This window comes from Cebus imitator, unplaced genomic scaffold (assembly GCF_001604975.1).
Source record: "Cebus imitator isolate Cc_AM_T3 unplaced genomic scaffold, Cebus_imitator-1.0 Scaffold68, whole genome shotgun sequence".
NCBI classification, from domain to species: Eukaryota; Metazoa; Chordata; class Mammalia; order Primates; family Cebidae; genus Cebus; species Cebus imitator.
In genome coordinates, this window is record NW_016107383.1 from 6040015 (window position 1) to 6063886 (window position 23872).

General features: G+C 43.0%; 1 protein-coding gene across 1 annotated transcript in view; it reads left to right on the forward strand.

The window, feature by feature from the left end:
- DEPTOR (DEP domain containing MTOR interacting protein) overlaps nt 1–23872 on the forward strand; it is a 187647-nt gene that overhangs the window by 108313 nt on the left and 55462 nt on the right. Inside the window, exons 5-6 of the mRNA XM_017530704.2 lie at nt 17512–17697; nt 22175–22309. Coding sequence (XP_017386193.1) covers nt 17512–17697; nt 22175–22309 — 321 coding nt within the window. The remainder of the gene's footprint in view (nt 1–17511; nt 17698–22174; nt 22310–23872) is intronic.

Genomic DNA, 23872 nt, shown 5'->3' on the forward strand with positions numbered 1-23872 from the left:
AAAATCTAGTGTGTATTTTACACTTAATCAGACTCACATTTCAAGGCTCACGTGACTAGTGGCCACCATCTTGGAGAACACAGCTCTAGATGGTTTTGACACCAGCAGAGGGCAGCATGGTGTCCTGGCCAGTGTGCATTTCATTTTTCTTTCTTTTTTTATTTTGGAGATGGAGTTTTGTTCTTGTTGCCCGGGCTGGAGTACAATGGCACAATCTCGGCTCACTGCAACCTCCGCCTCCCGGGTTCAAGCGATTCTGCTGCCTCAGACTCCTAAGCCTCTGGGATTACAGGCACGCACCATGACAGCCGGCTAATTTTTGTATTTTTCGTTGAGACGGTTGGCCAGGCTGCTCTCGAACTCCTGACCTCAGGTGACCCATCCGCCTCAGCCTCCCAAAGTGCTGGGATCACAGGCCTGAGCGACCTGGTCCGGCCGCATGTCATTTTTCAGCCCCTTATCTCTGTGATCTTTGTTCCTTGTCTCAGATTTCTGATAGCTGTATTTTTACAGCCTGATTTGGACATCTAAATAAAGTGGGTACCAGACACATACGTAACAACAAATGTTCTCCCTTCCCCAGCACCATGGTTTCACAATCCTATTTTCTTTCTCTCAGTTTTTGATGAGGAAGCTAAAGCCCAAAGGTATTAGGACGTCATCCAAAGAAAGCACAGTAAATGGCATGAGGAGAAATAGAACGATAGTGTTTGACTCCAGAGTCCAAGTTCCAAACAACTGTGCTGCGGCCTCCATGAGAAACAATTCCTGTGCTGTTTTAGGTTCTCCTAAAGAATCAAAACAATGTCCACCAAACTGCTAATGTATGGCTTCCAAATTGAATTTACACGATTCTATACTGCCAATTATGTTGGAGGAGGAGTCTATTCAGGTCTAGTTACAGCTTCAATTTTCTACGTCTTCTTTCCACTGTTTTTACCTTTGATTTTTTATATTTCCAGAAATCAAAAATGTAGGATGGGCACGGTGGCTCACGCCTGCATTCCCAGCACTTTGGGAGGCCAAGGCAGGCCATCATTTGAGCCCAGGAAATCAAGATAGCCTGGGCAACATGGTGAAACACCACCTCTACAAAATATCAAAATAATTAGCCAGGTGTGGTGGTGCATGCCTGTAGTCCCAATTACTCAGGAGGCTGAGATAAGAGGGTTGCCTGAGTCTGGAAAGGTCGAAGCTACAGTGAGCAGTGATTGTGTCACTGCGCTCCAGCCCGGGCAACACAGCAAGACCCTGTCTCAAAAAAAATAAAAAAACGTAGTTGGCTACCATTGTTTAGACTGGACTTGATTTTGGCAATTCTCTTAAATTCCTAATCTTCAGGCTGGGCTCAGTGACTCACACCTGTAATCCTAGCACTTTGGGAAACCAAGGCAGGCGAATCACAAGGTCAGGAGCTCAAGACCAGCCTGGCCAAAATGGTGCAACCCTGTCTCTACTAAAAATACAAAAAATTAGCTAGGCATGATGGCGGACGCCTGTAATTCCAGCTACTGGGGAGGCTGAGGCAGGACAATCACTTGAACCTGGGAGGGAGAGGCGGAAGTTGCAGTGAGCTGAGATCATGACGCTGCACTCTAGCCAGGGTGACAGTGCAAGGCTCTATCTCAAAAAAGGTGAGGCCCTGTCCCTGTTCAGGGCCTTGATCCAGACAGAGCCCTGTGGCATGAGTAGGTGCTTAAACAGTCAACTGCTTATTTTCAAATCCCNAAAAAAAAAAAAAAAAGAAATTCCTTGTCTTTATTGTGGAGTTCTTTGGAGTTTTACTTGCAGCGGAACAATATTATTAATGACATGTTAGCATTCTGGAGACCCGGTCTTTCAGGAGCTATTGGTTTCTACATATTAATTTCACTTGCTTTGGATAAAAGAATATGTATCATAGTTTCTTTCCCACAAATGGAAAAATGGAGGTCTAAGGACTGAATATAACATAACTGAAGATTCCTCTGTTCTGTTGCAGGGGAGTCTGAGCCACATTGCTAGAAGGCATGTCTTCCAATAGCTTGACTTCCTGTTTAAGCAGCTTCATGGCTTCTGAGTCAAGCATAGTTTGTTACATGATACGGGCTTCACGTAGATAGAACATGTTTGTTCCCTAAGCTTTTGATCTTATGTCTCCAGACTTGAATTTGGGATGCTGTCTGGATTGTGTTTAGCAGCAAATAACAGAAAGTGCAGTAAAGACAGTTTAAGCAGTGAAGTTTCTCTGCCTCCTGAAGTGAGATGCCCCCAGGTCTAGAATCCCAGGCTGACACTGAGACTTCGGCACAGGCACTGTCCCTCTCTCTCTGTTGTTCTGAGTGTGCGCCAGGCCTCGTGTCTGCACTCTGGGCAGGAAGAGCAGGGAATGACAGAGTTAAGAGCACAGAGGTGTCACCTAGCAAGACTTTGCTTTTTATCTGGGAAGAGTCATCTGTCCCAGGGATTTCATTCTACATCTCATGGGCCAGCACTGTGTCACATGGTCACCCCATGCTGGAAGGCAGTTGGTGACTCTCATGGTTTTGGCTGGGCACATCTACTGCCCTGAGCAAAATTCTTAAGGAGGAAGAAAGGGAGATTGAGTTTGAATAGGCAGCTAGCACTGTCAGCCGCAAGGACAAATGTCTTTTTCATTAAAAAACTAAGCAAACTTCCTTATGAAACATACACTTTTAAGGAGCAGCTTTCTTCCTGTGTCCGCACAAAGAGCTCCTTATAGCTCTAAGCTAGATATAAAAGCAGATGGGTATAGCAATGTTAATGTCTCAGCTTCAACACATGTACCATGGTTATGTTAACATTTGGGGGTGCTGGATGAAGGACGAAAGGGAGCTATCTGTGCTATCTTTGCATCTTTTTCTCTTTTTTTGAGATGGACTCTTGCTCTGTCTCCCAGGCTGAAATGCAGTGGTGCAATCTCAGCTTACTGCAGCCGAGTAGCTGAGGTTACAGGTGCGCAGTATCACGTGCAGGTAATTTTTGTATTTATTTACTTATTTTTTTGAGACAGAGTCTTACACTGTCTTCCAGGCTGGAATGCAGCAATGCCATCTTGACTCACTGCAACCTCTACCTTCCAGGTTCAAGTGATTCTCCTGCCTTAGCCACTCAAGTAGCTGGGATTACAGGCACCCGCCACCACACTCAGCTACTTTTTTGTATTTTTAGTGGAGATGGATTTGAGCATGTTGGCCAGGCTGATCTCAAACTCCTGACCTCAAGTGAGGAGGTTGCTTGCCTCGACCTTCCAGAGTTCTGGGATTACAGGCGTAAGCCACCGTGTCTAGCCGCCTTTGCAGCTTTTCTATAAATCTAATTATTCTAAAATATAAAGTTTTTTTAAAAAAAGTAAGTGAGTTTTTTTCTCTGCATCTTCTATCAGTTTTAAAGCTATGAACAATATAGAAAATGTATAAAGACAGTTTAATAAAAAGACTATGTATTGCCACTTCTATCTTCCTTTTCTGAACTTCAGCCTCTTCCTCCCTTGAGGATCTGTTGACATACTATCTCTTCTGTCTCAAAAGCAGCAGCTGATAAATTACTGTGCAGCAAAGCACCGACAGGTTAATATTGTAAACTTCCTGGGAATACTAAGAAAATGCCAAGCAGGAATGAGGCTTTGGGAAGGAACTTTCACACCTTGGGGTTCCTGGGAAGGATTTTATTTCAGTATTCCCAGTATCACACTGGGTGTTCTCTGTGTTGCTAGCTCTGCTGAATTTATCTGATTCAGGTAGGATGCTTCCTTTTCCCCCGAGACCACCTAGAGTTACTTCTAGACTCTTCTATATAAATAAGGTCTGAAAAGTCTTCTACCTTGGAAAGATATCCTTTCTGTTCTGACACCCTGGGCCCTTGCTTGGAAGCACACATGGCTAATATTTATGGAATGCTTCTATAGACCAGGGACTCTACTAGGCCTTTTATTTTATTTTTAAATTTTATTTTATTAAAAAGTATTTTATTTTTATTATACTTTATGTTCCGGGGTACATGTGCAGAACATGCAGGTTTGTTAAATAGGTAAACACGTGCCATGGTGGTTTGCTGCACCCATCAACCTATCATCTACATTAGGTATTTCTCCTAATGCTATCTGCCCCCTAGCTCCCCACCCCCCAAGAGGCCCCAGTGTGTGATGCTCCCCTTCCTGTGTCCATGCATTCTCATTGTTCAACTCCCACTTATGAGTGAGAATATGTGGTGTTTGTTTTTTTTGTTCCTGTGTTAGTTTGCTGAGAATGGTGGTTTCCAGCTTCATCCATGTCCCTGCAAAGGACATGAACTCATCCTTTTCTATGGCTGCATGGTATTCCATGGTGTATATGTGCCACATTTTCTTTATCCAGTCTATCCTTGGTGGGCATTTGGGTGGGTTCCAATTCTTTGCTATTGTGAATAGTGCTGCAGAAAACGTATGTGTACATGTGTCTTTACAGTAGAAAGATTTATAATTCTTTGGGTATATACCCAGTAATGGCAAATGATATTTCTGGTTCTAGACCCTTGAGGAATTACCACTGTGTCTTTCACAATGGTTAAACTAATTTATGCTTGAACCAACAGTGTAAAGGCGTTCCTATTTCTCCACATCCTCTCCAGTGTCTGTTGTTTTCTGACTTTTTAATGATTGCCATTCTAGCTGGCATGAGATGATATCTCATTATGGTTTTGATTTGCATTTCTCCAGTGACCGGTGATGATGAGCATTTTTTTCACGTTTGTTGGCTGCATAAATGTCTTCTTTTGAGAAGTGTCTGTTCATATTCTTCACCCATGTTTTGATGGGGTTGTTTGTTTTTTTCTTGTAAATTTGTTTAAGTTCCTTGCAGATTTTGGATGTTAGCCCTCTGTCGGATGGATAGATTGCAAAAATTTTCTCCCATTCTGTAGGCAGCCTGTTCAATCTGATGATAGTTTCTTTTGCTGTACAGAAGTTCTTTAGTTTAATTAGATCTCATTCGTCAATTTTGGCTTTTGTTGCCATTGCTTTTGGTGTTTTAGTCATGAAGACTTTGCCCATGCCTATGTCCTGAATGGTATTGTCTAGGTTTCTTCTAGGGTTTTTATGGTTTTAGGTTTTATGTTTAAGTCTTTAATCCATCTTGAGCTAATTTTTGTATAAGGTGTAAGGAAGGGGTCCAGTTTCAGTTTTCTGCATATGGCTAGCCAGTTTTCCCAACACCATTTATTTTTTATTTATTTTATTTTTTTAGAAACGAGGCCTCCCTATGTCGCCCAGGCTGAAGTGCAGTGGCTATTCACAGGTGTGATCCCACTACTGATCAGCACGGGAGTTTTGACCTGCTCTGTTTCCGACCTGGGCTGGTTCATCCCTCCTTAGGCAACCTGGTGGTCTCCCGCTCCCAGGAGGTAACCATATTGATGCTGAACTTAGTGTGGGCACCCGATTGGCATAGTGCATTACAGCCCAGAACTCCTGGACTCAAGCGATCCTCCAGCCTCAACCTCCTGAGTAACTGAGACTGTAGGCACACTCCACCACACCCAGCCCAACACCATTTATTAAATGGGAAATCCTTTCCCCCTTGCTTGTTTTTGTCGGGTTTGTCAAAGATCAGATGGTTGTAGATGTATGACATTATTTCTGAGGACCCTGTTCTATTCACTTGGTCTATATGTCCGTTTTGGTACCAGTGCCATCCTGTTTTGGCTACTGTAGCCTTGTAGCATAGTTTGAAGTCAGGTAGCATGATACCTTCAGCTTTGTTCTTTTCGCTTAGGATTCTCTTGGCTATATGGGCTCTTTTTTGATTCCATGTGAAATTTAAAGTAGTTTTTTCTAATTCATGAAGAAAGTCAATGGTAGCTTGATAGGGATAGCATTAAATCTATAAATTACTTTGGGCAGTATGGCCATTTTCATGATATTGATTCTTCCTATCCATGAACATGGAATGCTTTTCCATTTGTTCATGTCCTCTCTTATTTCCTTGAGTAGTGGTTTGTAGTTCTCCTTGAAGAGGTCATTCACATCCCTTGTAAGTTGTGTTCCTAGGTATTTTATTTTTTTGGAGCAATTATGAATGGGAGTTCACTCATGATTTGGCTCTCTGTTTGTCTATTATCAGTGTATAGAAATGCTTGTGATTTTTGCACATTGATTTTGTATACTGAGACTTTGCTGAAGTTGCTTATTAGCTTGAGGAGATTTTGGGCTGCGATGATGGGGTCTTCTAAATATACAACCATGTCATCTGCAAACAGAGACAATTTGATTCCTCTTTTTCTATTTGAATACCCTTTATTTCTTTCGCTGGCCTGATTGCCCTGGCCGGAACTTCCAATACTATGTTGAATAGGAGTAGTGAGAGAGGGGCATCCTTGTCTTGTGTTGGTTTTCAAAGGGAATGCTTCCAGCTTTTGCCCATTCAGTATGATATTGGCTGTGGGTTTGTCCTAAATAGCTCTTATTATTTTGAGATACTTCCATCAATACCTAGTTTATTGAGAGTTTTTAGCATGAAGGGGTGTTGAATTTTGTCGAAGGCCTTTTCTGCATCTATTGACATAATTATGTGGATATTCCATTTGACAGACAATAATTTTGTTTTTAGGCTTTTCTGCACTTACATTACCATATAGTCCCTGATAAACAAGATCATCTCTGAAAATTCTACCTTTTATTCTGCTTGTTATCACAGTAGAGGTTCTCTCTAGTCTTTGGAATGTACCCAGCTATTATTTAATGATACCAACAGAAGAATAAAACATCGTTTGCCATTTACACTTTTACATTTCTGGCGGTAAGATGCAGAAGCTACAGCACTCATAAAGCCACAGGGTCACCTTTGGTTTTCTTCTATCTTTACTAAAGTTACTTTGAATCCTTTTACCTCTTTTCCATCCTCCCGCCTCCCTTCCATCATTAAATAAGTGTAAGTGGGTTATAACTTTGTGAATGTAAAGTGTTTTGTTTTAGTAATATCAGTTAATAAGACTTTATGCCCTACAATCAATTTCCTGCTTTTATATCCTCTTCTTAATGTTGTCAGAGCTAAGGAAGTAATTATTTCAGTCCTCTGACTCACTGTTGTTATTGCCTTTTGGAGGCTTTTGTATCCCAAGCAGCTAGCACTGTCCTTATGGAGTAGGCACTTAAAAACAATTGCTTAATGTTTTTGATTCACGGACTTTTGCTGCTTTAGGAAATGGGGCTCCTTCAACTCCTGCTTCCATTTAGGATGGCTTGGAATGGTAGAGATGGCCTTAAGTACAACTTGGATTTTATTTCCTTTTTTTTTTCTTCAAAAAACCCCAAAAACTTTTACTCTTGGTTTGGGTGTATATGCAAAGGTTTGTTACATAAGTAAACATGTGTCACAGGGGGTTATTGTACATATTATTTCATCACTCAGATGATGCCCAGTACCCAATAGTTATCTTTTTTTCTCCTCTCCTCCTCCCAACTTCTTCCGTCACGTAGAAGACTCCGGCATCTGGTCTTTTTTTGAAACAGAGTCTTGCTCTGTTGCCCAGGCTGGAGTGCAGTGGCATGATCTCAGCTCACTGCAACCTCCGTCTCTTGGGTTCAAGTTATTCTTGTGCCTCAGCCTCCCGAGTAGCTGGGATTACAGGGATGCACCACCACCTCCAGATAATTTTTTTGTATTTTTAATAGAGAGGGGGTTTTGCTGTGTTTGCCAGGCTGGTCTCAAACTCCTGGCCTCAAGTGATCTGCCTGCCTCAACGTCCCAAAGCGGTGAGATTACAGGCACGAGCCACCACACCCAGCTGTTGTTTCCTTCTTTGCATTCATCAGTTCTTATTGTTTAGCTCCCGCTTCTAAGTGAGAACATGCAGTATTTGGTTTTCTGTTCCTACGTAAGTTTACTAAGATTGATAGCCTCCAGTCAGATTTTCTTAAAAAAAAAGCTTTAACTTTTCTATTGTAATTCGTTCTTAATTCAGGTTTTCCTACGGATGCGTGATTAAAAAGCATGTTATGAATGTTTCTTCAGTCTTGACCATTTTTAAATTGTGCAACATACTAAATGACATCAGATGCTTAGACTGTATGATCTAGCAGGATCAGGAGACAAAACACTGCAAATCTATCCCTAGATGTAGGATCAGGAGACAAAACACTGCAAATCTATCCCTAGATGTGTGAACGAGGTTAAAGCTTATGTCTTGCTGGCAGGGAAATCATAGCACTTTTGTATGCATAATTTACTCACCTTCTAGAAACACCAAGTCTGAGTAATAGTTCTCCCATCTGTTTATCCTTACCAGGTTGTCAGTGATCTTGAGCAAGATCTATCAGGGCTAGGTGACTCTTTTAGGAAAAGATACAGAGATTAAGAAAGTAAGAGGAATTGGATAACATTGAAAGGAAAAAAAGAAAAGAAAGTAAGAGGAAAAGGAGTGAATGATTGGATAGAGTGCCATCCTTGGTGACCGAAAAAACTGATTCTTCGCAGAAGCCCCACCCACCCTTATGCACTTGGTGAAGCAGAGAGTCAGGCATCTAGCGAGGGTCTTATGTGTTTAAGGCGATCTTGATGACCTTTTTAACTTCGACACTGGTTTGCAGTTAACCTCATCTTACTGACCTTCTTCCTCAGTGTATGATAATCATCATCCTGATTCCTCTCTCTAAGTCTGTTTTCATTCTACTAAGTTGTTTATGAGACCCTAAATCCAGGGCCGTCTTTTAAAAATTTTTGATGATGGGCCTGCCAGCGAATCGTTGATGTCTGCAGATTCCTTATGTGCTATTATCATAGTGCTGGATTCAGTTCACATGGTTCATAGTGCTTGTTGTGTTATCTCATTTATGAGCAAACATTTCAAGGATGAATGGAAGTATGTGACCTTCCTCCCTCCAACTAGATAAGTAGACTAATTTTTTTAAATGAGATAGAGTCTCGCTCTATGACCAGGCTGGAGTGTAGTGGCATGATCCTGGCTCACCACAATCTCTGCTTCCCGTGTTCAAGCAATTCTCATGCCTCAGCCTCCCAAGTAGCTGCAATTACAGGTACACGCCACCATGCCTGGATAATTTTTGTATTTTTAGTAGAGATGGAATTTCACCATGATGGCCAGGCTGGTCTCGAACTCCTGACCTCAGGTGATCCAATCACTTCGGCCTCCCAAAGTGCTAAGATTACAGGCATGAGCTACCACACCTGGCTGAAATATTTTTATATTCAGTAGAACTTGTAGAATCCAAGATGATATGTTTTTATGTTTATTATTGGACTACATGCATGAGTGGAATGGAAGCCAATTTCCTCCCTTTCCAGTAATCAACTTCTATTATTTATTTGTCTGCTAAAATCATTCCAATAATATATAAGGAAGGAAAATGTAGCCACGTTATCCACCAAAACTAGAATACACCTGTACCGTGTCACTTTATTATTTTGGTAAACTACATGACATTTCCCTCATGATTTCTGCAGTTAAGCAGAACAGTGTGTAGGGATCTGTTTTTCTTTCACCAAATAGTGAATTGGGTGCCTCTAGATTCCCAACTTTCCCAAACAATGAGATCCTCTTGTAAATATATGGCTCTAGCTTTCTGGCTACATCTGCTTTTCTTCATAGTTTAAATCCCATTTAATATGAAGCCAAGCCAAGCCCCTAGAGAATTTCACCAAAGCAAAAGGGAAGGAAAAAAAAGAAAAGCAAAAGGGAAGGCTTGAAAAGTCCTAGAAATTATAAATTGGATGAGTACCAAATTGTCAGTTTTCAATTACGACTGCTGGTTAAGATCACAATTGGAATATTAGATATTGAATGTAGATATTGAACACTGCTTCTTTGAATCTTTGTCCTGTTTACAGATAAATAGTCCCAAAGAGCAAAGAATGAAATTTATCAAATGGTATATATTACATTTACTGTAATATGAAGGTCCTGTGTATTACTGGGATCTGAAAAATGTAGAATTGGAACAAATTTAAGACTTACAAGCACAAACTCTTCCCCATGCTTTTCCTTCCTTCTCATCTTTTTTTTTTTTTTCAAATCATGGATTATTTTTTTCTGTGTTTAACAGAAAGTAAGTTGTTTACGTAGCAAGGATTTTTATATTCAGTATGGAGAATTACATGTTAATGTGTAGAAAAAAATCAGGCTGAGGCCAGGCATGGTGACTCATACCTGTAAACCTAGCACTTTGGGAGGCCGAGGCCGGTGGACAGCTGAGGTCAGGAATTTGAGACCAGCCCGGCCAACATGGTAAAACCCTATGTCTACTAAAATACAAAAATTGGTGGGGCATGGTGGTGGATGCCTGTAATCCCAGCTACTAGAGAGGCTGAGGCAGGAGAATTGCTTGAACCCAGGAAGTGAAGGTTGCAGTGAGCCGAGATTACACCATTGCACTCCAGCCTGGGCAACAGAGCAAAAACTCCATCTCAAAGGAAAAAAAAAAAAAAGAAGAAGAAGAAGAAGAAAACTAAAAATCGGTCTGGGCACAGTGGCTCATGCCTGTAATCCTGGCTACTTGGGAGGCAGAGGCAGGACAATCGCTTGAACCTGGGAGGCGAAAGTTGCAGTGAGCCAAGATCACATCACTCTGGGTGACAGAGCAGGACTCGGTCTCAAAAAAGAAAGGAAAGTGTAGAAAAATATCTACTTTTCTCTGGAATATAAACTCTATGTCATTTTAGCTGTTGTTAATTCTTGAGCCTCTACTTACATAATTTTGACACTATAAAAATGATCTTTGACTTTCATAATCTAGTTACTCCCCAAACCTTGTGTCTCAATGCCCTGCTTTCTGTCTGGCTTTCAGCCAACTTCTCAAGTTTGAATATTTTCCAGTGGTGCACTCACTAAACTTTTGTTGGATATCTGGTGATGATTTCTTATGTCTTTCATAGGTGAAAAGGTAATGCAACTGCTTAGAGAAGGGCAATGTGTTCCTTAAAGAAAGTTAGGCTGGGTGTGGTGGCTTACGCCTGTAATCCCAGCACTTTGAGAGGCTGAGGTGGGCAGATCACGAGGTCAGGAGTTTGAGACCAGCCTGACCAGTATGGTGACACCCCGTCTCTACTAAAAATACAAAAAATTATCCAGGCATGGTGACGCTCACCTTTAGTCTCAGCTACTTTGGAGGCTGAGGCAGGAGAATTGTTTGAACTCAGCTGGCAGAGGTTGCAGTAAGCCAAGATCATGCAGCTGTACTCAAGCCTGGGTGACAGAGCGAGACTCTGTGTCAAAAAAGAAAAAAGTAAAAGAAAAAGGAAAAAAGAAAGAAGAATTATAATTTGAGAATAAGTGGTAAATTTTAAAAAAGAAAAAAAAGGCAGAAAAGAGAGGAAATGAGTTCTGCATAGGAATTTAAATGGGCAAAGCTTGAAGTCAATCTTTAGAAATCTAAAATGAAGAATTTTTACAATACTACATATCAGATGCCATGCCACATCTCTTACATAAATTATCTCATTTTTTCTTTGCGTGGAATGTTGTAAAAAATTGAATGAGTTGTTCAAATACTCAGTAAATGTGGCAGAGCTAGGCTTGAAACTGAAGATATCCGACTTGTGCTTTTCCTTGCCTGACAGAATTTCTAAAAGTAGGCCAGGCTCGGTGGCTCACATCTGTAATTCCAGCACTTTGGGCAGCCGAGGCAAGTGGATCACCTGAGGTCAGGAGGTCGAGACCAGCTTGCCCAACATTGTGAATCCCTGTCTGTACCAAGAATACAAAAATTAACCAGGTACGGTGGTGCATACCTGTAATCCCAGCTACTCAGGGGACTGAGGCAGGAGAATCGCTTGAACTCAGGAGACGGAGGTTGCAGTGAGCCAAGATGGAACCACTGCACTGCAGCCTGGGCAACAGAGTGAGACTCCTTCTTCTCAAAAAAAAAAAAAAAAAAAAAAAATTTCTAAATGTTATTCAGCATAAGGACTGTCAATAAAGTTCCAACTTAATTGTTTTGTTCTTGTGTGAAATGATGTCTCTTTTAGCAGGCTTTGGTATTGGTGAGCATGAAGAGATAAGCAGATGTACGTGTCATATTTCAATCACAATGTTATGCTCAGCAGCTGGGATGGAATATGATACTTAGTAGGTGCTCAGTTTGTCAAACAAATAAATGGATGTCATGTGTGGTTTATTGACACTATAATATGGCTGTCTACCTGCACTCCTTTAGCTTTTGAAGCTGTGATTATATATATTAAAACTAAAACTTTACTCAACACCAAGCAAATGTATGAAACTCAGTGTTTATATTATTAAACTTTTAATGAGAGACAGACAAAGGCAAAATATTAACTTATTGGCAGCAATGCAAGTGATGCTTACAGTTGTCACTTTTGTATGCTGAGAGAACTGGACTCCACCTGTGCCAGCCACACAGCTGGGCAGATAAACACACGGCAACCTTTGTTTCAGGGAGGGTGGCTGCTCCTGAGACACTCAGATCCAAATCCATCCTTGAAAACGGAAGTGGGACATTAAATATAATATCCTGTAAAATTGAATTCTCCTAGGCCAAATGGCAGGATATCATCAACAGATGATGGTAACGGTAAAAAACAACAGTGGTTGTGAAATAATAAAGGTATAATTTATTGAGTGCTTACAATGTATTTGGCATTATGCTGAACACTCATAGTGGACTGTCTCATCTGGTCCTCATGTTACCTGATTTCATCATGTTTGAGGTCACCTATTCTTTTTTTTTTTTTTTNTTTTTTAAAGATGAGGTTTCACCTTGTTGGTCAGGCTGGTCTTGAACTCCTGACCTCAGGTGATCTGCCCACCTTGGCCTCCAAAGTGCTTGGATTACAGGTGTGAGCCACCACTCCCGGCCAAGGTCACCTATTCTACTGGGGAGAGAATATGATGAGGAAGGACTATTTAAAGTTAATCTTTGTCTTTGATCTTAGATAGCATGTTTGCCCTGTAGGTTATAGGTGGTATAGAGGTGGGGAGGTATAGGATGGAGACTGGCTGTAAATTAAACACTGGGTCAGTAATTAAAGCTGTTGGAGATATATAATTAGGTCAGCAGTCAAATTTCTGCTTGATTTAATAATACTCTTAAAGTACTTTGAAGTCTGTTATAGTTTTTTTTTTTTTTTTTGGATTTAGAATGCTTTTCTGGAATTATTTATACAGAGCCAATATTTTATGTAATTCACTGTACCAAGAGAAAACAGTAGGTGATAACAAATGTATACAGAGCTATATATTTGCAGGTCATAATTTTAAGATACTGTTGCCAAAGCCAACTTGAGGTTTTGAAAAAATCACCATAAACTCAGAAGGTTGCCAGAAATAAATAACTTACCTACAAAATTTTATTATAGCATTATTGAGTATAGTGAGATAGTAAATTTATGTAAAAGTTTGACCCTCCACAAGAGAGCCGCATTTGTAGCTAGCATATCGAAGTGTGATTGGCTTAGTTTTTGGTCTGGGTTGCATTAGGTGAGCCTCTTCTGAATCCAAGAATGGTTTGTTTATTTATGATTTATTTTATATTTTATTTTTTGAGACAGAGTCTCCCCATGTTGCCCAAGCTGGTCTTAAATGTCAGGCCTCAAGTGATCCTCCCATCTCAGCCTCCCAAAGTGCAGGGATTACATGCATGAGCATTCATTGATGACTGATTGGTTGATTGAGACAGGATCTCACTCTATTGCCCAGGCTGGAGTGCAGTGGTGTGATCATGGCTCACTGTGGCCTCAATCTTCTGGGATCAAGAGATCCTCCTACCTCAGACTCCTGAGTAGCTGGGACTATAGGCATGTACCAACATTTCTGGTTAATATTTTAATTTCATTTTATTTTTAGAGATAGAATATGTTGCCCAGACTGGTCTTGAACTCCTGGCCTCATGCTATCCTTCTACCTTGACCTCCCAGTGTGCTGGCATTACAGGTGTGAGACACCACACCTGTCCAGATTATTTATTAAAAGCATGTAGAAATACCACATGCAGTGAGCTCGGCTCACTGCAACCTCCACCTCCCTGGTTCAAGCGATTCTCCTGCCTCCGCCTCCTGAGTAGCTGGGACTACAGCTGCGTGCCACCACACCCAGCTAATTTTTGTATTTTTAGTAGAGACGGGGTTTCACCATGTTGACCAGGATGTTCTCGATCTCCTGACCTCGTGATCCACCCGCCTCAGCCTCCCAAAGTGCTGGGATTACAGACGTAATCTGCACCCAGCCTCATATGAATTATTAGATTAAATGTTGGCACTGGTGATCTCATAGTAGGGACACACATTGTGAGACTTGATATTTACATGACCAGAAGAATCGTTCATTAACATATGTGGAAAATAAATATAGTTACAACCCTAGATGGCATTTGTTGATGTTGACCTAGAGAGGATGTGATGCTGTTTAAAATAGCAAAAGAGACTGTTGGACCAGTTAGCATGATTGATAAAGGCATTAATATGATTCTTGATGGGTTATTATTATCTAGATTATTTTCCTAGTGGTTTATAACATTGTGAATTTTACAGTCCAAAAAAAAATTGCCAAGACTTAATTTTTTGTTTAGCTTATGTTTTTACCATGTTTTCCTAAAACACTGGGCAAGCAAAGTACCTGGGATGTAGTCACCCTAACTCAATACGTGGTAGTTGAATACATGGATGGATAATCAAACAACAAAAACGTCGTGAAGGTATAATTTCAGGATAAAGGAAAGCCTTTAAGTGGAATATATTTAGTTTTAAGAAAAACTAAATCCATTGTCTTTAATGTTTCCATTTCCCCATGCCCCAGCAAACCCTTCATGACCTACCATGAGCTCACAGATTGGTTTCGGGGGAACTGCTGCACAGACTGGCGGCTAACTAGTTCAAAGGTAGCTCTCCTCTGCACACACTCCTCATCCCTCTGGCTGTTCTCTCTGGATGATTCACTTCCAGCTATTTCTTGAGCACCCACTCTGAGCCAAAAAAATAGCCTCACCAACATGGTGAAACCCCATCTCTACTGAAAATAGAAAAGTTAGCCGGGTGTGGTAGTGCACGCCTGCAATCCCAGCTACTCAGGAGGCTGAGGCAGGAGAATTGCTTGAACCCAGGAGGTGGAGGTTGCAGTAAGCTGAGATTGCACATCTGCACTCCAGCCTGGGCGACAGAGCAAGACTCCATCTCAAAAAAAAAAAATAAATAAAAATGAAAAATAAAAAAAAGAAAAACAAATAGCAATCTAGGATTCAAGAATGACAGAATTAAGACACAATCTGTGCCCTCAAGCAGAGTGATTTAGTTTGGGGAGAGATATGCTCCCTCCTCCTCCCATAAAAACATTATGCTAAAATACAGTAAGTATCAAGAAAAATTACCTATCACCAGACACGTGGGTGACAGAAGGAAAGTAAACTCTATGACGGGAGTGAGGGTTGGAGAGGATGACATTTTACCATAACTTTATTTTTAACCCCCTGCAACCTATGATTTGTATGGCTTTGTAAGCATGCAGCCCATATTACTTTGGCCTCAGAAACTGTAGCTATGTGATGTTGGGCAAGTTACTCAATCAACTTGAGTCTCATTCTTCCATTACAAAATGAAGATTTCTTTTGGATTTCTTCCAGTCATTTGCCAAAATTATGAACACAGAGAGAAAGAGGAGAGGCACCTGATATATGTTCTCCAGGCCTTTTAGAAAACATGGAGTTGGCTGGGCTCAGTGGCTCATGCCTGTAACCCCAGCACTTTGGGAGGCTGAGGTGGGCGGATCACTTGAGGCCAGGAATTCAAGACCAGCCTGGCTAATGTGGCAAAACTCCATCTCTATTAAAAATGCAAAAATTAGCTGGGCATGATGGTGCACATCTGTAATCCCAGCTATGTGGCAGACTGAGATGGGAGGATCGCTTGAGCCTGGGAGGCAGAGGTTGCAGTGAGCCAAGATCATGCCACTGCACTCCGGCTTGGGTGACAGAGTGAGGCCCCATATCAAAAAAGAAAAGAAAACATGGAGTTGTTCTTTGGCTGCCTACATGTGAATCTACAAGAAAGGTGGAAAAATAAAATGAAGCTGGTAGCAGTATCTACCTACAGAGCGATTGTGGGGACAGTATTATAATAACACTTGTGAAGGCTTAATACAGTGGTATATAGTAAGTGAATTCTATTATTATTACGGCTAAACTTGAGCAGAATGGGATAGAGGTGGCACTCTTTTTTTGTTTTGAGTTTTTGTTGTTTGTTTGTTTGTTTGTTTTTTGAGACAGTCTCACTCTGTCGCTTAGGCTGGAGTTCAGTGGTGCGATCTCGGGCTCACTGCAACCTCTGCCTCCTGGGTTCAAGCAGTTCTTGTGCCTCAGCCTCTCGAGTAGCTGAGATTACAGGCATGTGCTACCACATCTGGCTAATTTTAGTATTTTTAGTAGAGACAGGGTTTCACCGTGTTGGCCAGGCTGGTCTCAAACTTCTGACCTCAGGTGAGCCACCTGCCTTGGCTTCCCAAAGTGCTGGGATTACAGGTGTGAGCCACCGAGCCCGGCCCTAGAGATGTCAGTCCTAATGTCTGATGGTAGGGGAGGTTGTGAGAGTGGAGACACAAGGACTATGACAACCCAAATGAAAAATGGCCAAGGATCTAGATAGGGTCTTTCTCCAAAGAATGAATATAAGAGGATAATAAGCATATGAAAACATGGTCAACATAGTTAGCCATCCAAGGAATGCACATCAAAACCACAATAAGATACCACTTCACACCCTCTAGGGTAAGGTGTAGTAATAATAATAAAAACACCGACAGTGGCAAGTATTGGTTGGGATTTGGAGAACCTGGAACCTCTTTCCTGGTGGTAGGATTATAAACTGGAGCAACCACTTTGGGTAACAGTCTGTCAGTTTCTCAAATGCCCAAATATTAGAGTGACCATGTGATCCTGCCATTTGCACTCATAGCTATATGCTGAAGAGAAATGAAAATGTAGGTCTACACAAAAACTTGTCCAAGCTACTCATGAGGCTGAGGCAGGAGAATCACTTGGACCCGGGAGGCGGAGGTTACAGTGAGCCAAGATTGCACCACTGCACTACAGCCTGGGTGACAGAGTGAGACTCCATCTCAAAAAACAAACAAGCAAACAAATTGAGATGTGTTGCTATGGGACAAGCTCTCTGCTACGCTCTGGGGACATGGGAATAAGTGAAGCCATGATCACTGCCCCAAAGAGCTTAGAGTTTAGAGGGAAAGACAGAGAAGGGGGCAGACAATGAGGGTACAGTGTTCTTGGTGCTTTGCTGGAAGCAACACAGGAGTCAGGAGAACACTAGGAAGAATAGAACCCAGATTGGGAGCAAGGTCAGGCAAAGCTCCCCAGAGGATTTGGTTAGCAGATTCTTAAAGTGCATGCCACGTGGAAAGAACTCGGGACTGTGGGTGGATAGATGGCAGCTCATGAGGCATCTATGGAGCAGAAGTCTTTCTTGAGAGTGTTATCCCTGTTGCCTGGAGTCCTTTGGCTGTAGCACTCAGTGGCCAGGATGTCAGGTAGTCCTCATTGGCTGTCTTTTTTCTCCTCAGTGTCCAACAAGCACCCATTTGTGGACAGCAATCTTCTCTACCAGTTCAGAATGAACTTCCGGCGGAGGCGAAGACTGATGGAGCTGCTCAGTGAAAAATCCCCCTCCTCCCAGGAAACTCATGACAGCCCCTTCTGCCTGAGGAAGCAGAGCCATGACAATCGGAAATCTACCAGCTTTATGTCAGGTATGCCATCCCAGGGTTTATTGGAGCTCATGTGTTTGTCTTTTGAGAAATAACAGAGCCACGACTCACCTTTGTGAAATTCTGTCTCTATCACAGAGTAGAATTTTTACTTATTCATAACCAAGAAGTATGAAAAAAATTCCAGAACTCTAAGTTTTTCTTGGGCCACCAACGTAGATGCCAGGATTTAGAAAACTGTGTACATGAATTATTGAAGACCTCTCAGGCTCTCACTCATACCTTATTTACTTTTCATTTACAAACCATTCTTGCCTGGCATGGTGGCATACACCTGTAATCTCAGCTATCTGGGAGGCTGAGGCAGGAGGATCACTTGAGGTCAGGAGTTTGAGACTAGGCTGGGCCATATAGCAAGACTTCATAAGTCCAAAAAATTTAAAAATAAATAAATATAATACAAATGTTTTTTATGTATCATTTGATTATTCAGTTTTGTAAATCACAACTTTGAAAAGCTATCTATTTTAAAGATGAATGAGAAGATTACTTCTGTGGGCATTGACACCAATAACAACGAAAAAGTGACTGGTTATCTACCCGTTATCGAGGTGACAGAGAACAAAGAAGAGCAATGAAAAGCTGATACAAGTCTCACAAAGCCTAGCAGCCGGTGGTGTTACAGTTTAAGCAGACAGTCTCAGCTGTGCAGTTAGCCCTGAGGGAAACGATGGTGATTGGATGTAAGGGTGATCTGGCTGTGACAACTGTCACTTCATTGATCGTCAGGTGATCTGGCTGGCTGGGAGGGAAAGAAAAGGAAAAGGAAAAGAAAAATGTAATTAATTAATTAACTTATTTTTTTATTGAGATGGAATTTCCCTCTTGTTGCCCAGGCTGGAGTGCAATGGTACGATCTCGGCTCTCGGCAAACTCCGCCTCCCGGGTACAAGCGATTCTCCTGCCTCAGCCACCTGGTTAGCTGGGATTACAGGCATCTGCCACCACGCCCAGCTAATCTTATATTTTTAGTAGAGATGGGGTTTCTTCGTATTAGTCAGGCTGGTCTTGAACTCCCGACCTCAGGCGATCTGCCTGCCTCAGCCTCCCAAAGCGCTGAGATTATAGGCGTGATCCACCGCGCCTGGCCACCACTATATGTATTGAGGCTGAGTGTGGTGGCTCATGCCTATAATCCCAGCACTTTGGAAGGCCAAGGCAGGAGGATCACCTGAGGTCAAGAGTTTGAGACCAACCTTCCCAACAAGGTGAAACCTTGTCTCTACTAAAAATACAAAAATTAGCCAGATGTGGTGGCAGGTGCCTGTAATCTCAGCTACTCAGGAGGCTGAGGCAGGAGAATCAGTTGAACCCAGAAGGCAGAGGTTACAGTGAGCCAAGGTCTCGCCACTGCACTCCAGCCTGGGTGACAGAGCGAGACTGTGTCTCAAAACAAAACAAAATAAAACAAAACAACTACATGTATTGAGACATTTCTGTGCCCCAGGCCCTGAGCCAAGCTTGGCTATATGAATTTTCTCATTTAATTCTTACTGTAACCCTAAGAGAAAGGACCTTTCTTCTATTTAGAGGTGAAGAGACTAAGGCACAGAGCAATTGAGTGGCTTATGCAAAGTTAGGAAGTGATGGGCAGGGCTCAGTCTACCAGCTGTAACTAACACCAGTTTAGTTCCTACTAGTTTTGTTTTACGCCAATGCTTCTAATATGCTGCCACCTCCCTGACCCCACACACCCCAGGTTCCTCAGACACACCAGCTGGAGGAGAGAAAGAAGCATGAGCTTCTGTGGAAAAAGAAAGTCTACTGCCGGGCACGGTGGCTCAAGCCTGTAATCCCAGCACTTTGGGAGGCCGAGGCGGGTGGATCACGAGGTCAAGAGATCGAGACCATCCTGGTCAACATGGCGAAACCCCATCTCTACTAAAAATACAAAACATTAGCTGGGCATGGTGGCGCATGCCTGTAATCCCAGCTACTCAGGAGGTTGAGGCAGGAGAATTGCCTGAACCCAGGAGGCGGAGGTTGCGGTGACCAGAGATCGCGCCATTGCACTCCAGCCTGGGTAACAAGAGTGAAACTCTGTCTCAAAAAAAAAAAAAAAAAAAGAAAGGCTGGCTGAGGGTCAGGAGCCTAACCCTGTGCTCTCAGGCCAACCTGGTTAGGCCAAGAGGATACCCCAGATGTATGTCTCCTTAACTTTGCAAACCTCTGCAGAGTAATTTTACTTTCTCACGAGGAAGGGTTTGCCTGTTTCTTGAGTGGGCCCAATAGACCTGAACAAGTGATAAGGATGAGTAGAAGGATCTCGTAACCATGGTAACCTGTACTAGTCCATTCTCTAAATGGTACAAAGGCATACCTGAGATCGAGTAATTTTTTAGGTTAGTGCAAAAGTATTCGTGGTTTTTGCCGTGAAAAGTAATGGCAAAATGGCAAAAAGTAATGGGGCACAGAAATGTCATATGGTTGTAAGTGGTCTCATTATCACTGTCTATTCAGTCCACCAGCTTCCGCTAACATCAGTTTAGCTCCCATGAAGCTATGCACCCAAGCTTTGTTCAGTACCTGGGGCATAGGAATTAATTTAATTTGTTTTATTTTATTATTTTTCTTGAGATGGAATTTCACTCTTGTTGCCCAGGCTAGAGTGCAATGGTGCGATCTTGGCTCACCACAACCTCTGCCTCCTGGGTTCAAGCGATCCCAGGAGGTGTCTCAGCCTCCCGAGTAGGTGGGATTACAGGCATATGCCACCATGCCCGGCTAGGTTTTGTTTTATTAATAGAGACAGGGCTTCTCCATGTTGGCCAGGCTGGTCTCAAACTCCTAACCTCAAATGATCCACCCACTTCGGCCCCCAAAGTGCTGGGAATACAGGCATGAGCCACCAGGCCTGGCCAGAAATCAATTTTAATGGCAAAAACTGTGATGATTTTTGCACCAACCCAATATAAAGAAAATTAGTTTAATTGGTTCACGGTTCTGTAGGCAATACAGGAAGGGTGGTGGCATCTGCTTTTAGGGAGACCTCAGGAAGCTTCCAATCATGGTGGAAGGTGAAGGGGAGCAGGGGTGGCAGGGGTTGGGGGTAGAGGTGCCACATACTTTGAAATAATCAGATCTCACAAGAACTCACTATCATGAGGAGTTATGATGTAACAGTGTAATGGGGATGGCACTAAACCATTCATGAGAATCCACCTCCATGATCCAATCACCTTCCACCAGGCCCCACTTCCAACATTGGGGATTACCTTGCCACATGAGATTTAGGTGAGGACGTATATTCACACCATTCATGACCATAAACACCAGCATTTATTTTGTTCTTCCCATGTGCCAGACTGCCCATGGTTTCTTTCATTCAGTCATATACTTGCTGAGAGCCAGCCTACGCCATGACAGAGAACCAAATCAGAAAATTAAAGACACTGCCTCACATACATGCTCAAAGCCTGAATGTGTACATTAATGTGTTTTTTTTTTTTCCCCAAGACAGAGTCTTGCTCTGTCATCCAGGCTGGAGTGCAGTGGCTTAGTCTGGGCTCACTGCAATCACTGCCTCCTGGATTCAAGCAATTCTCCTGCCTCAGCCTCCCAAGTAGCTGGGATTATAGGCACTTGCCACCATGCCTGGCTAATTTTTGTATTTTTAGTAGAGTCAGGGTTTCACCACGTTGGCCAGGCTGGTCTCAAACTCCTGACCTCGTAATCTGCCCACTCCTGCCTCCCAAAGCGCTGGCATTACAGGCATAAGCCACTGGGCCCGGCCCGATTAATGGTTTTATTTGAAATCAGAAGGCATTTATTATACTCTTGATTCATCCCATGTAGCTAACATGTCATTAATATCCCAGCAGGGACTGCTCAACATGGATGTGGTAGTCCTTGAAATAGTATCATCCTTTCTCAAACATGATATAACCCACACCTTGCACCAATCCTGTAAGACAGCATTGTTCTCTCTTTACAATCAGGGACATAGAGGCTCAGAGAGCTTCCCTGATGTTACTCAAGTTGTGCTGTAAATGACAGAGCTGGCCAGGCACAGTGGCTCATGCTTATAATCCTAGTTCTTTGGGAGGCTGAGGCAGGTAGATCACTTGAGGCCAGGAATTCGAAACCAGCCTGGCCAACATGGTGAAACACAATCTCTATTAAAAGTACAAAAATTAGCCAGGCGTGGTGGCAGGTGTCTATGGTCCCAGCTACTCGGGAGGCCGAGGCAGGAGAATCGCATGAGCCTGGGAGGCAGAGGTTGCAGTGAGCCCAGATTGTGTCACTGTACACCAGTCTGTGCAACAGGGTGAGACTCCATCTCAAAAAAAACAAAATAATATAAAGTAAGTGGCAGAGCTGCAACTCAAGTGCTTGCTTTTCTGCCACTAAGAGCAGCATGCTTTTTCCTGGCCTCCTTGGACCTTGTAGTTGAAAGCCTATGTCCTCTAGTGAGCTGAGACCGCCCCCTTGGTGACTGTGTGTGTTCTCTGGTACACAGTGAGCCCCAGCAAAGAGATCAAGATCGTGTCTGCAGTGAGGAGGAGCAGCATGAGCAGCTGCGGCAGCAGCGGGTACTTCAGCAGCAGCCCCACCCTCAGCAGCAGCCCCCCTGTGCTCTGCAACCCCAAGTCTGGTGAGTGCCCAAAAGGTGGCCCCGCTCCTGACTCCGGCTGTGGGGACTTGGGCAAGTCCCTGGGAAGTGGAATCTAAGATAGAGGGAGACTAGTATGTGGGCTCGAAGAAGTTAGAGCATGCTCTCGGGGTCCACACGAGTTGAATGGAAGGGAAGGAAGAATTGGGCTGAAGGAGAAATTGGGTTGTAGCCCAGTCTCCATGAAGACTATCATTGACCCAGTGGGACCTCTGGAGCTGGGATGGCCCTTCCAAGTTGACTGGAGTTGTGTTGAGGGGGCTGGGCCTTTGGATCCACATGTTGACCAGTTATTAGGTATCGGTGGCCTCTGGGAGGAGGCCATGACCTTGGGCAAAGCAGCTGTCTTCAGAGAGATGGTCCCCAAGACAGCTGAGGGCTGTCTCCATTAGCACTCCCAGAGCTGGGAGGAGTCCCTGAGCCCTGAAGGCGGTTTTGGGCAGTGTGTGACAGTGTTCACTACGGCAGGAGAAATAGCACTTCCCCAGAATGCAGCAGATGCAAAGATCTGTCATGGCCTAGCAGCCTTAAGGAAGACGCCCGGATCTCTGCAAACCCAACCATCCCTGGAATTGACCCTGGGTGCCCTGTACTTTCAAAATCTGCTCATCAACCTCCATGGCCTTTATATTCCAGGAAAAATATCTAGGCACAAAGACTGTTAGTGAACATGTACTTAGAAACAATCCTTCTTCCACCCAGTCAGTTCATCAAACCCCCAGGAACTGGTAATCATTGAAACTGCCCTTTCTCACCACCCCTTACTAACCTCGTGTCCGCACTGCCCTCCTTGTCAGGATGAGGATGTGTGGTCCATCCCTACAGTAACCACCAGAAAACACTCTCAAACCTATTTGTTTAGTGCACTGCCCACCCCCAGTTCAGTTTGTCACCTTTGAGGAAGAGGCTCTGTTCCTTTAGTTCAGGTTGCTTCCTCACCATCAGATCTTGGGGGTACAAAGATGACAGGTCATCACCCCCAACTCAATGAATACACTACCTCTTTGGAGAAAAAAAAGATTTCATGTTAGTAAGAATAAGGACTAATTGATGCTGTTCAAAAGGCTTTGAGAGAAAACTCTGTCATCTAATGCTGTTATCTAGGAAGGTGGTTATTTTTCCTGATCTAACTCTTCTTTTTTTGCTGCCTTCTGGAGAGTTAGCATCAGGAATAAAGTTGTAACCTGTAAGTGAATGAAGAAACTTGCTTCTACTCTGTCCTGACTGAATAGTCGTTGAGTATTCGGTTTTTCAATTACTGGAGCTTGCTGATTAAGTAGAATGAAAAAGGAGAACTGAATTCTTAGAAATGGGATGTTTGAAGCCCTCATAGAAATCTGACAGGCGGCTGGGTGCAGTGGCTCACACCTATAATCCCAGCACTTTGGGAGGCCGAGGCAGGTAGATCACCTGAGGTCAAGAGATCGAGACCATCCTGGTCAACAAAGTGAAACCCCGTCTCTACTAAAAATACAAAAATTAGCTGGGCATGGTGGTGTGTGCCTGTTGTCCCAGCTACTCAGGAGGCTGAGGCAGGAGAATTGC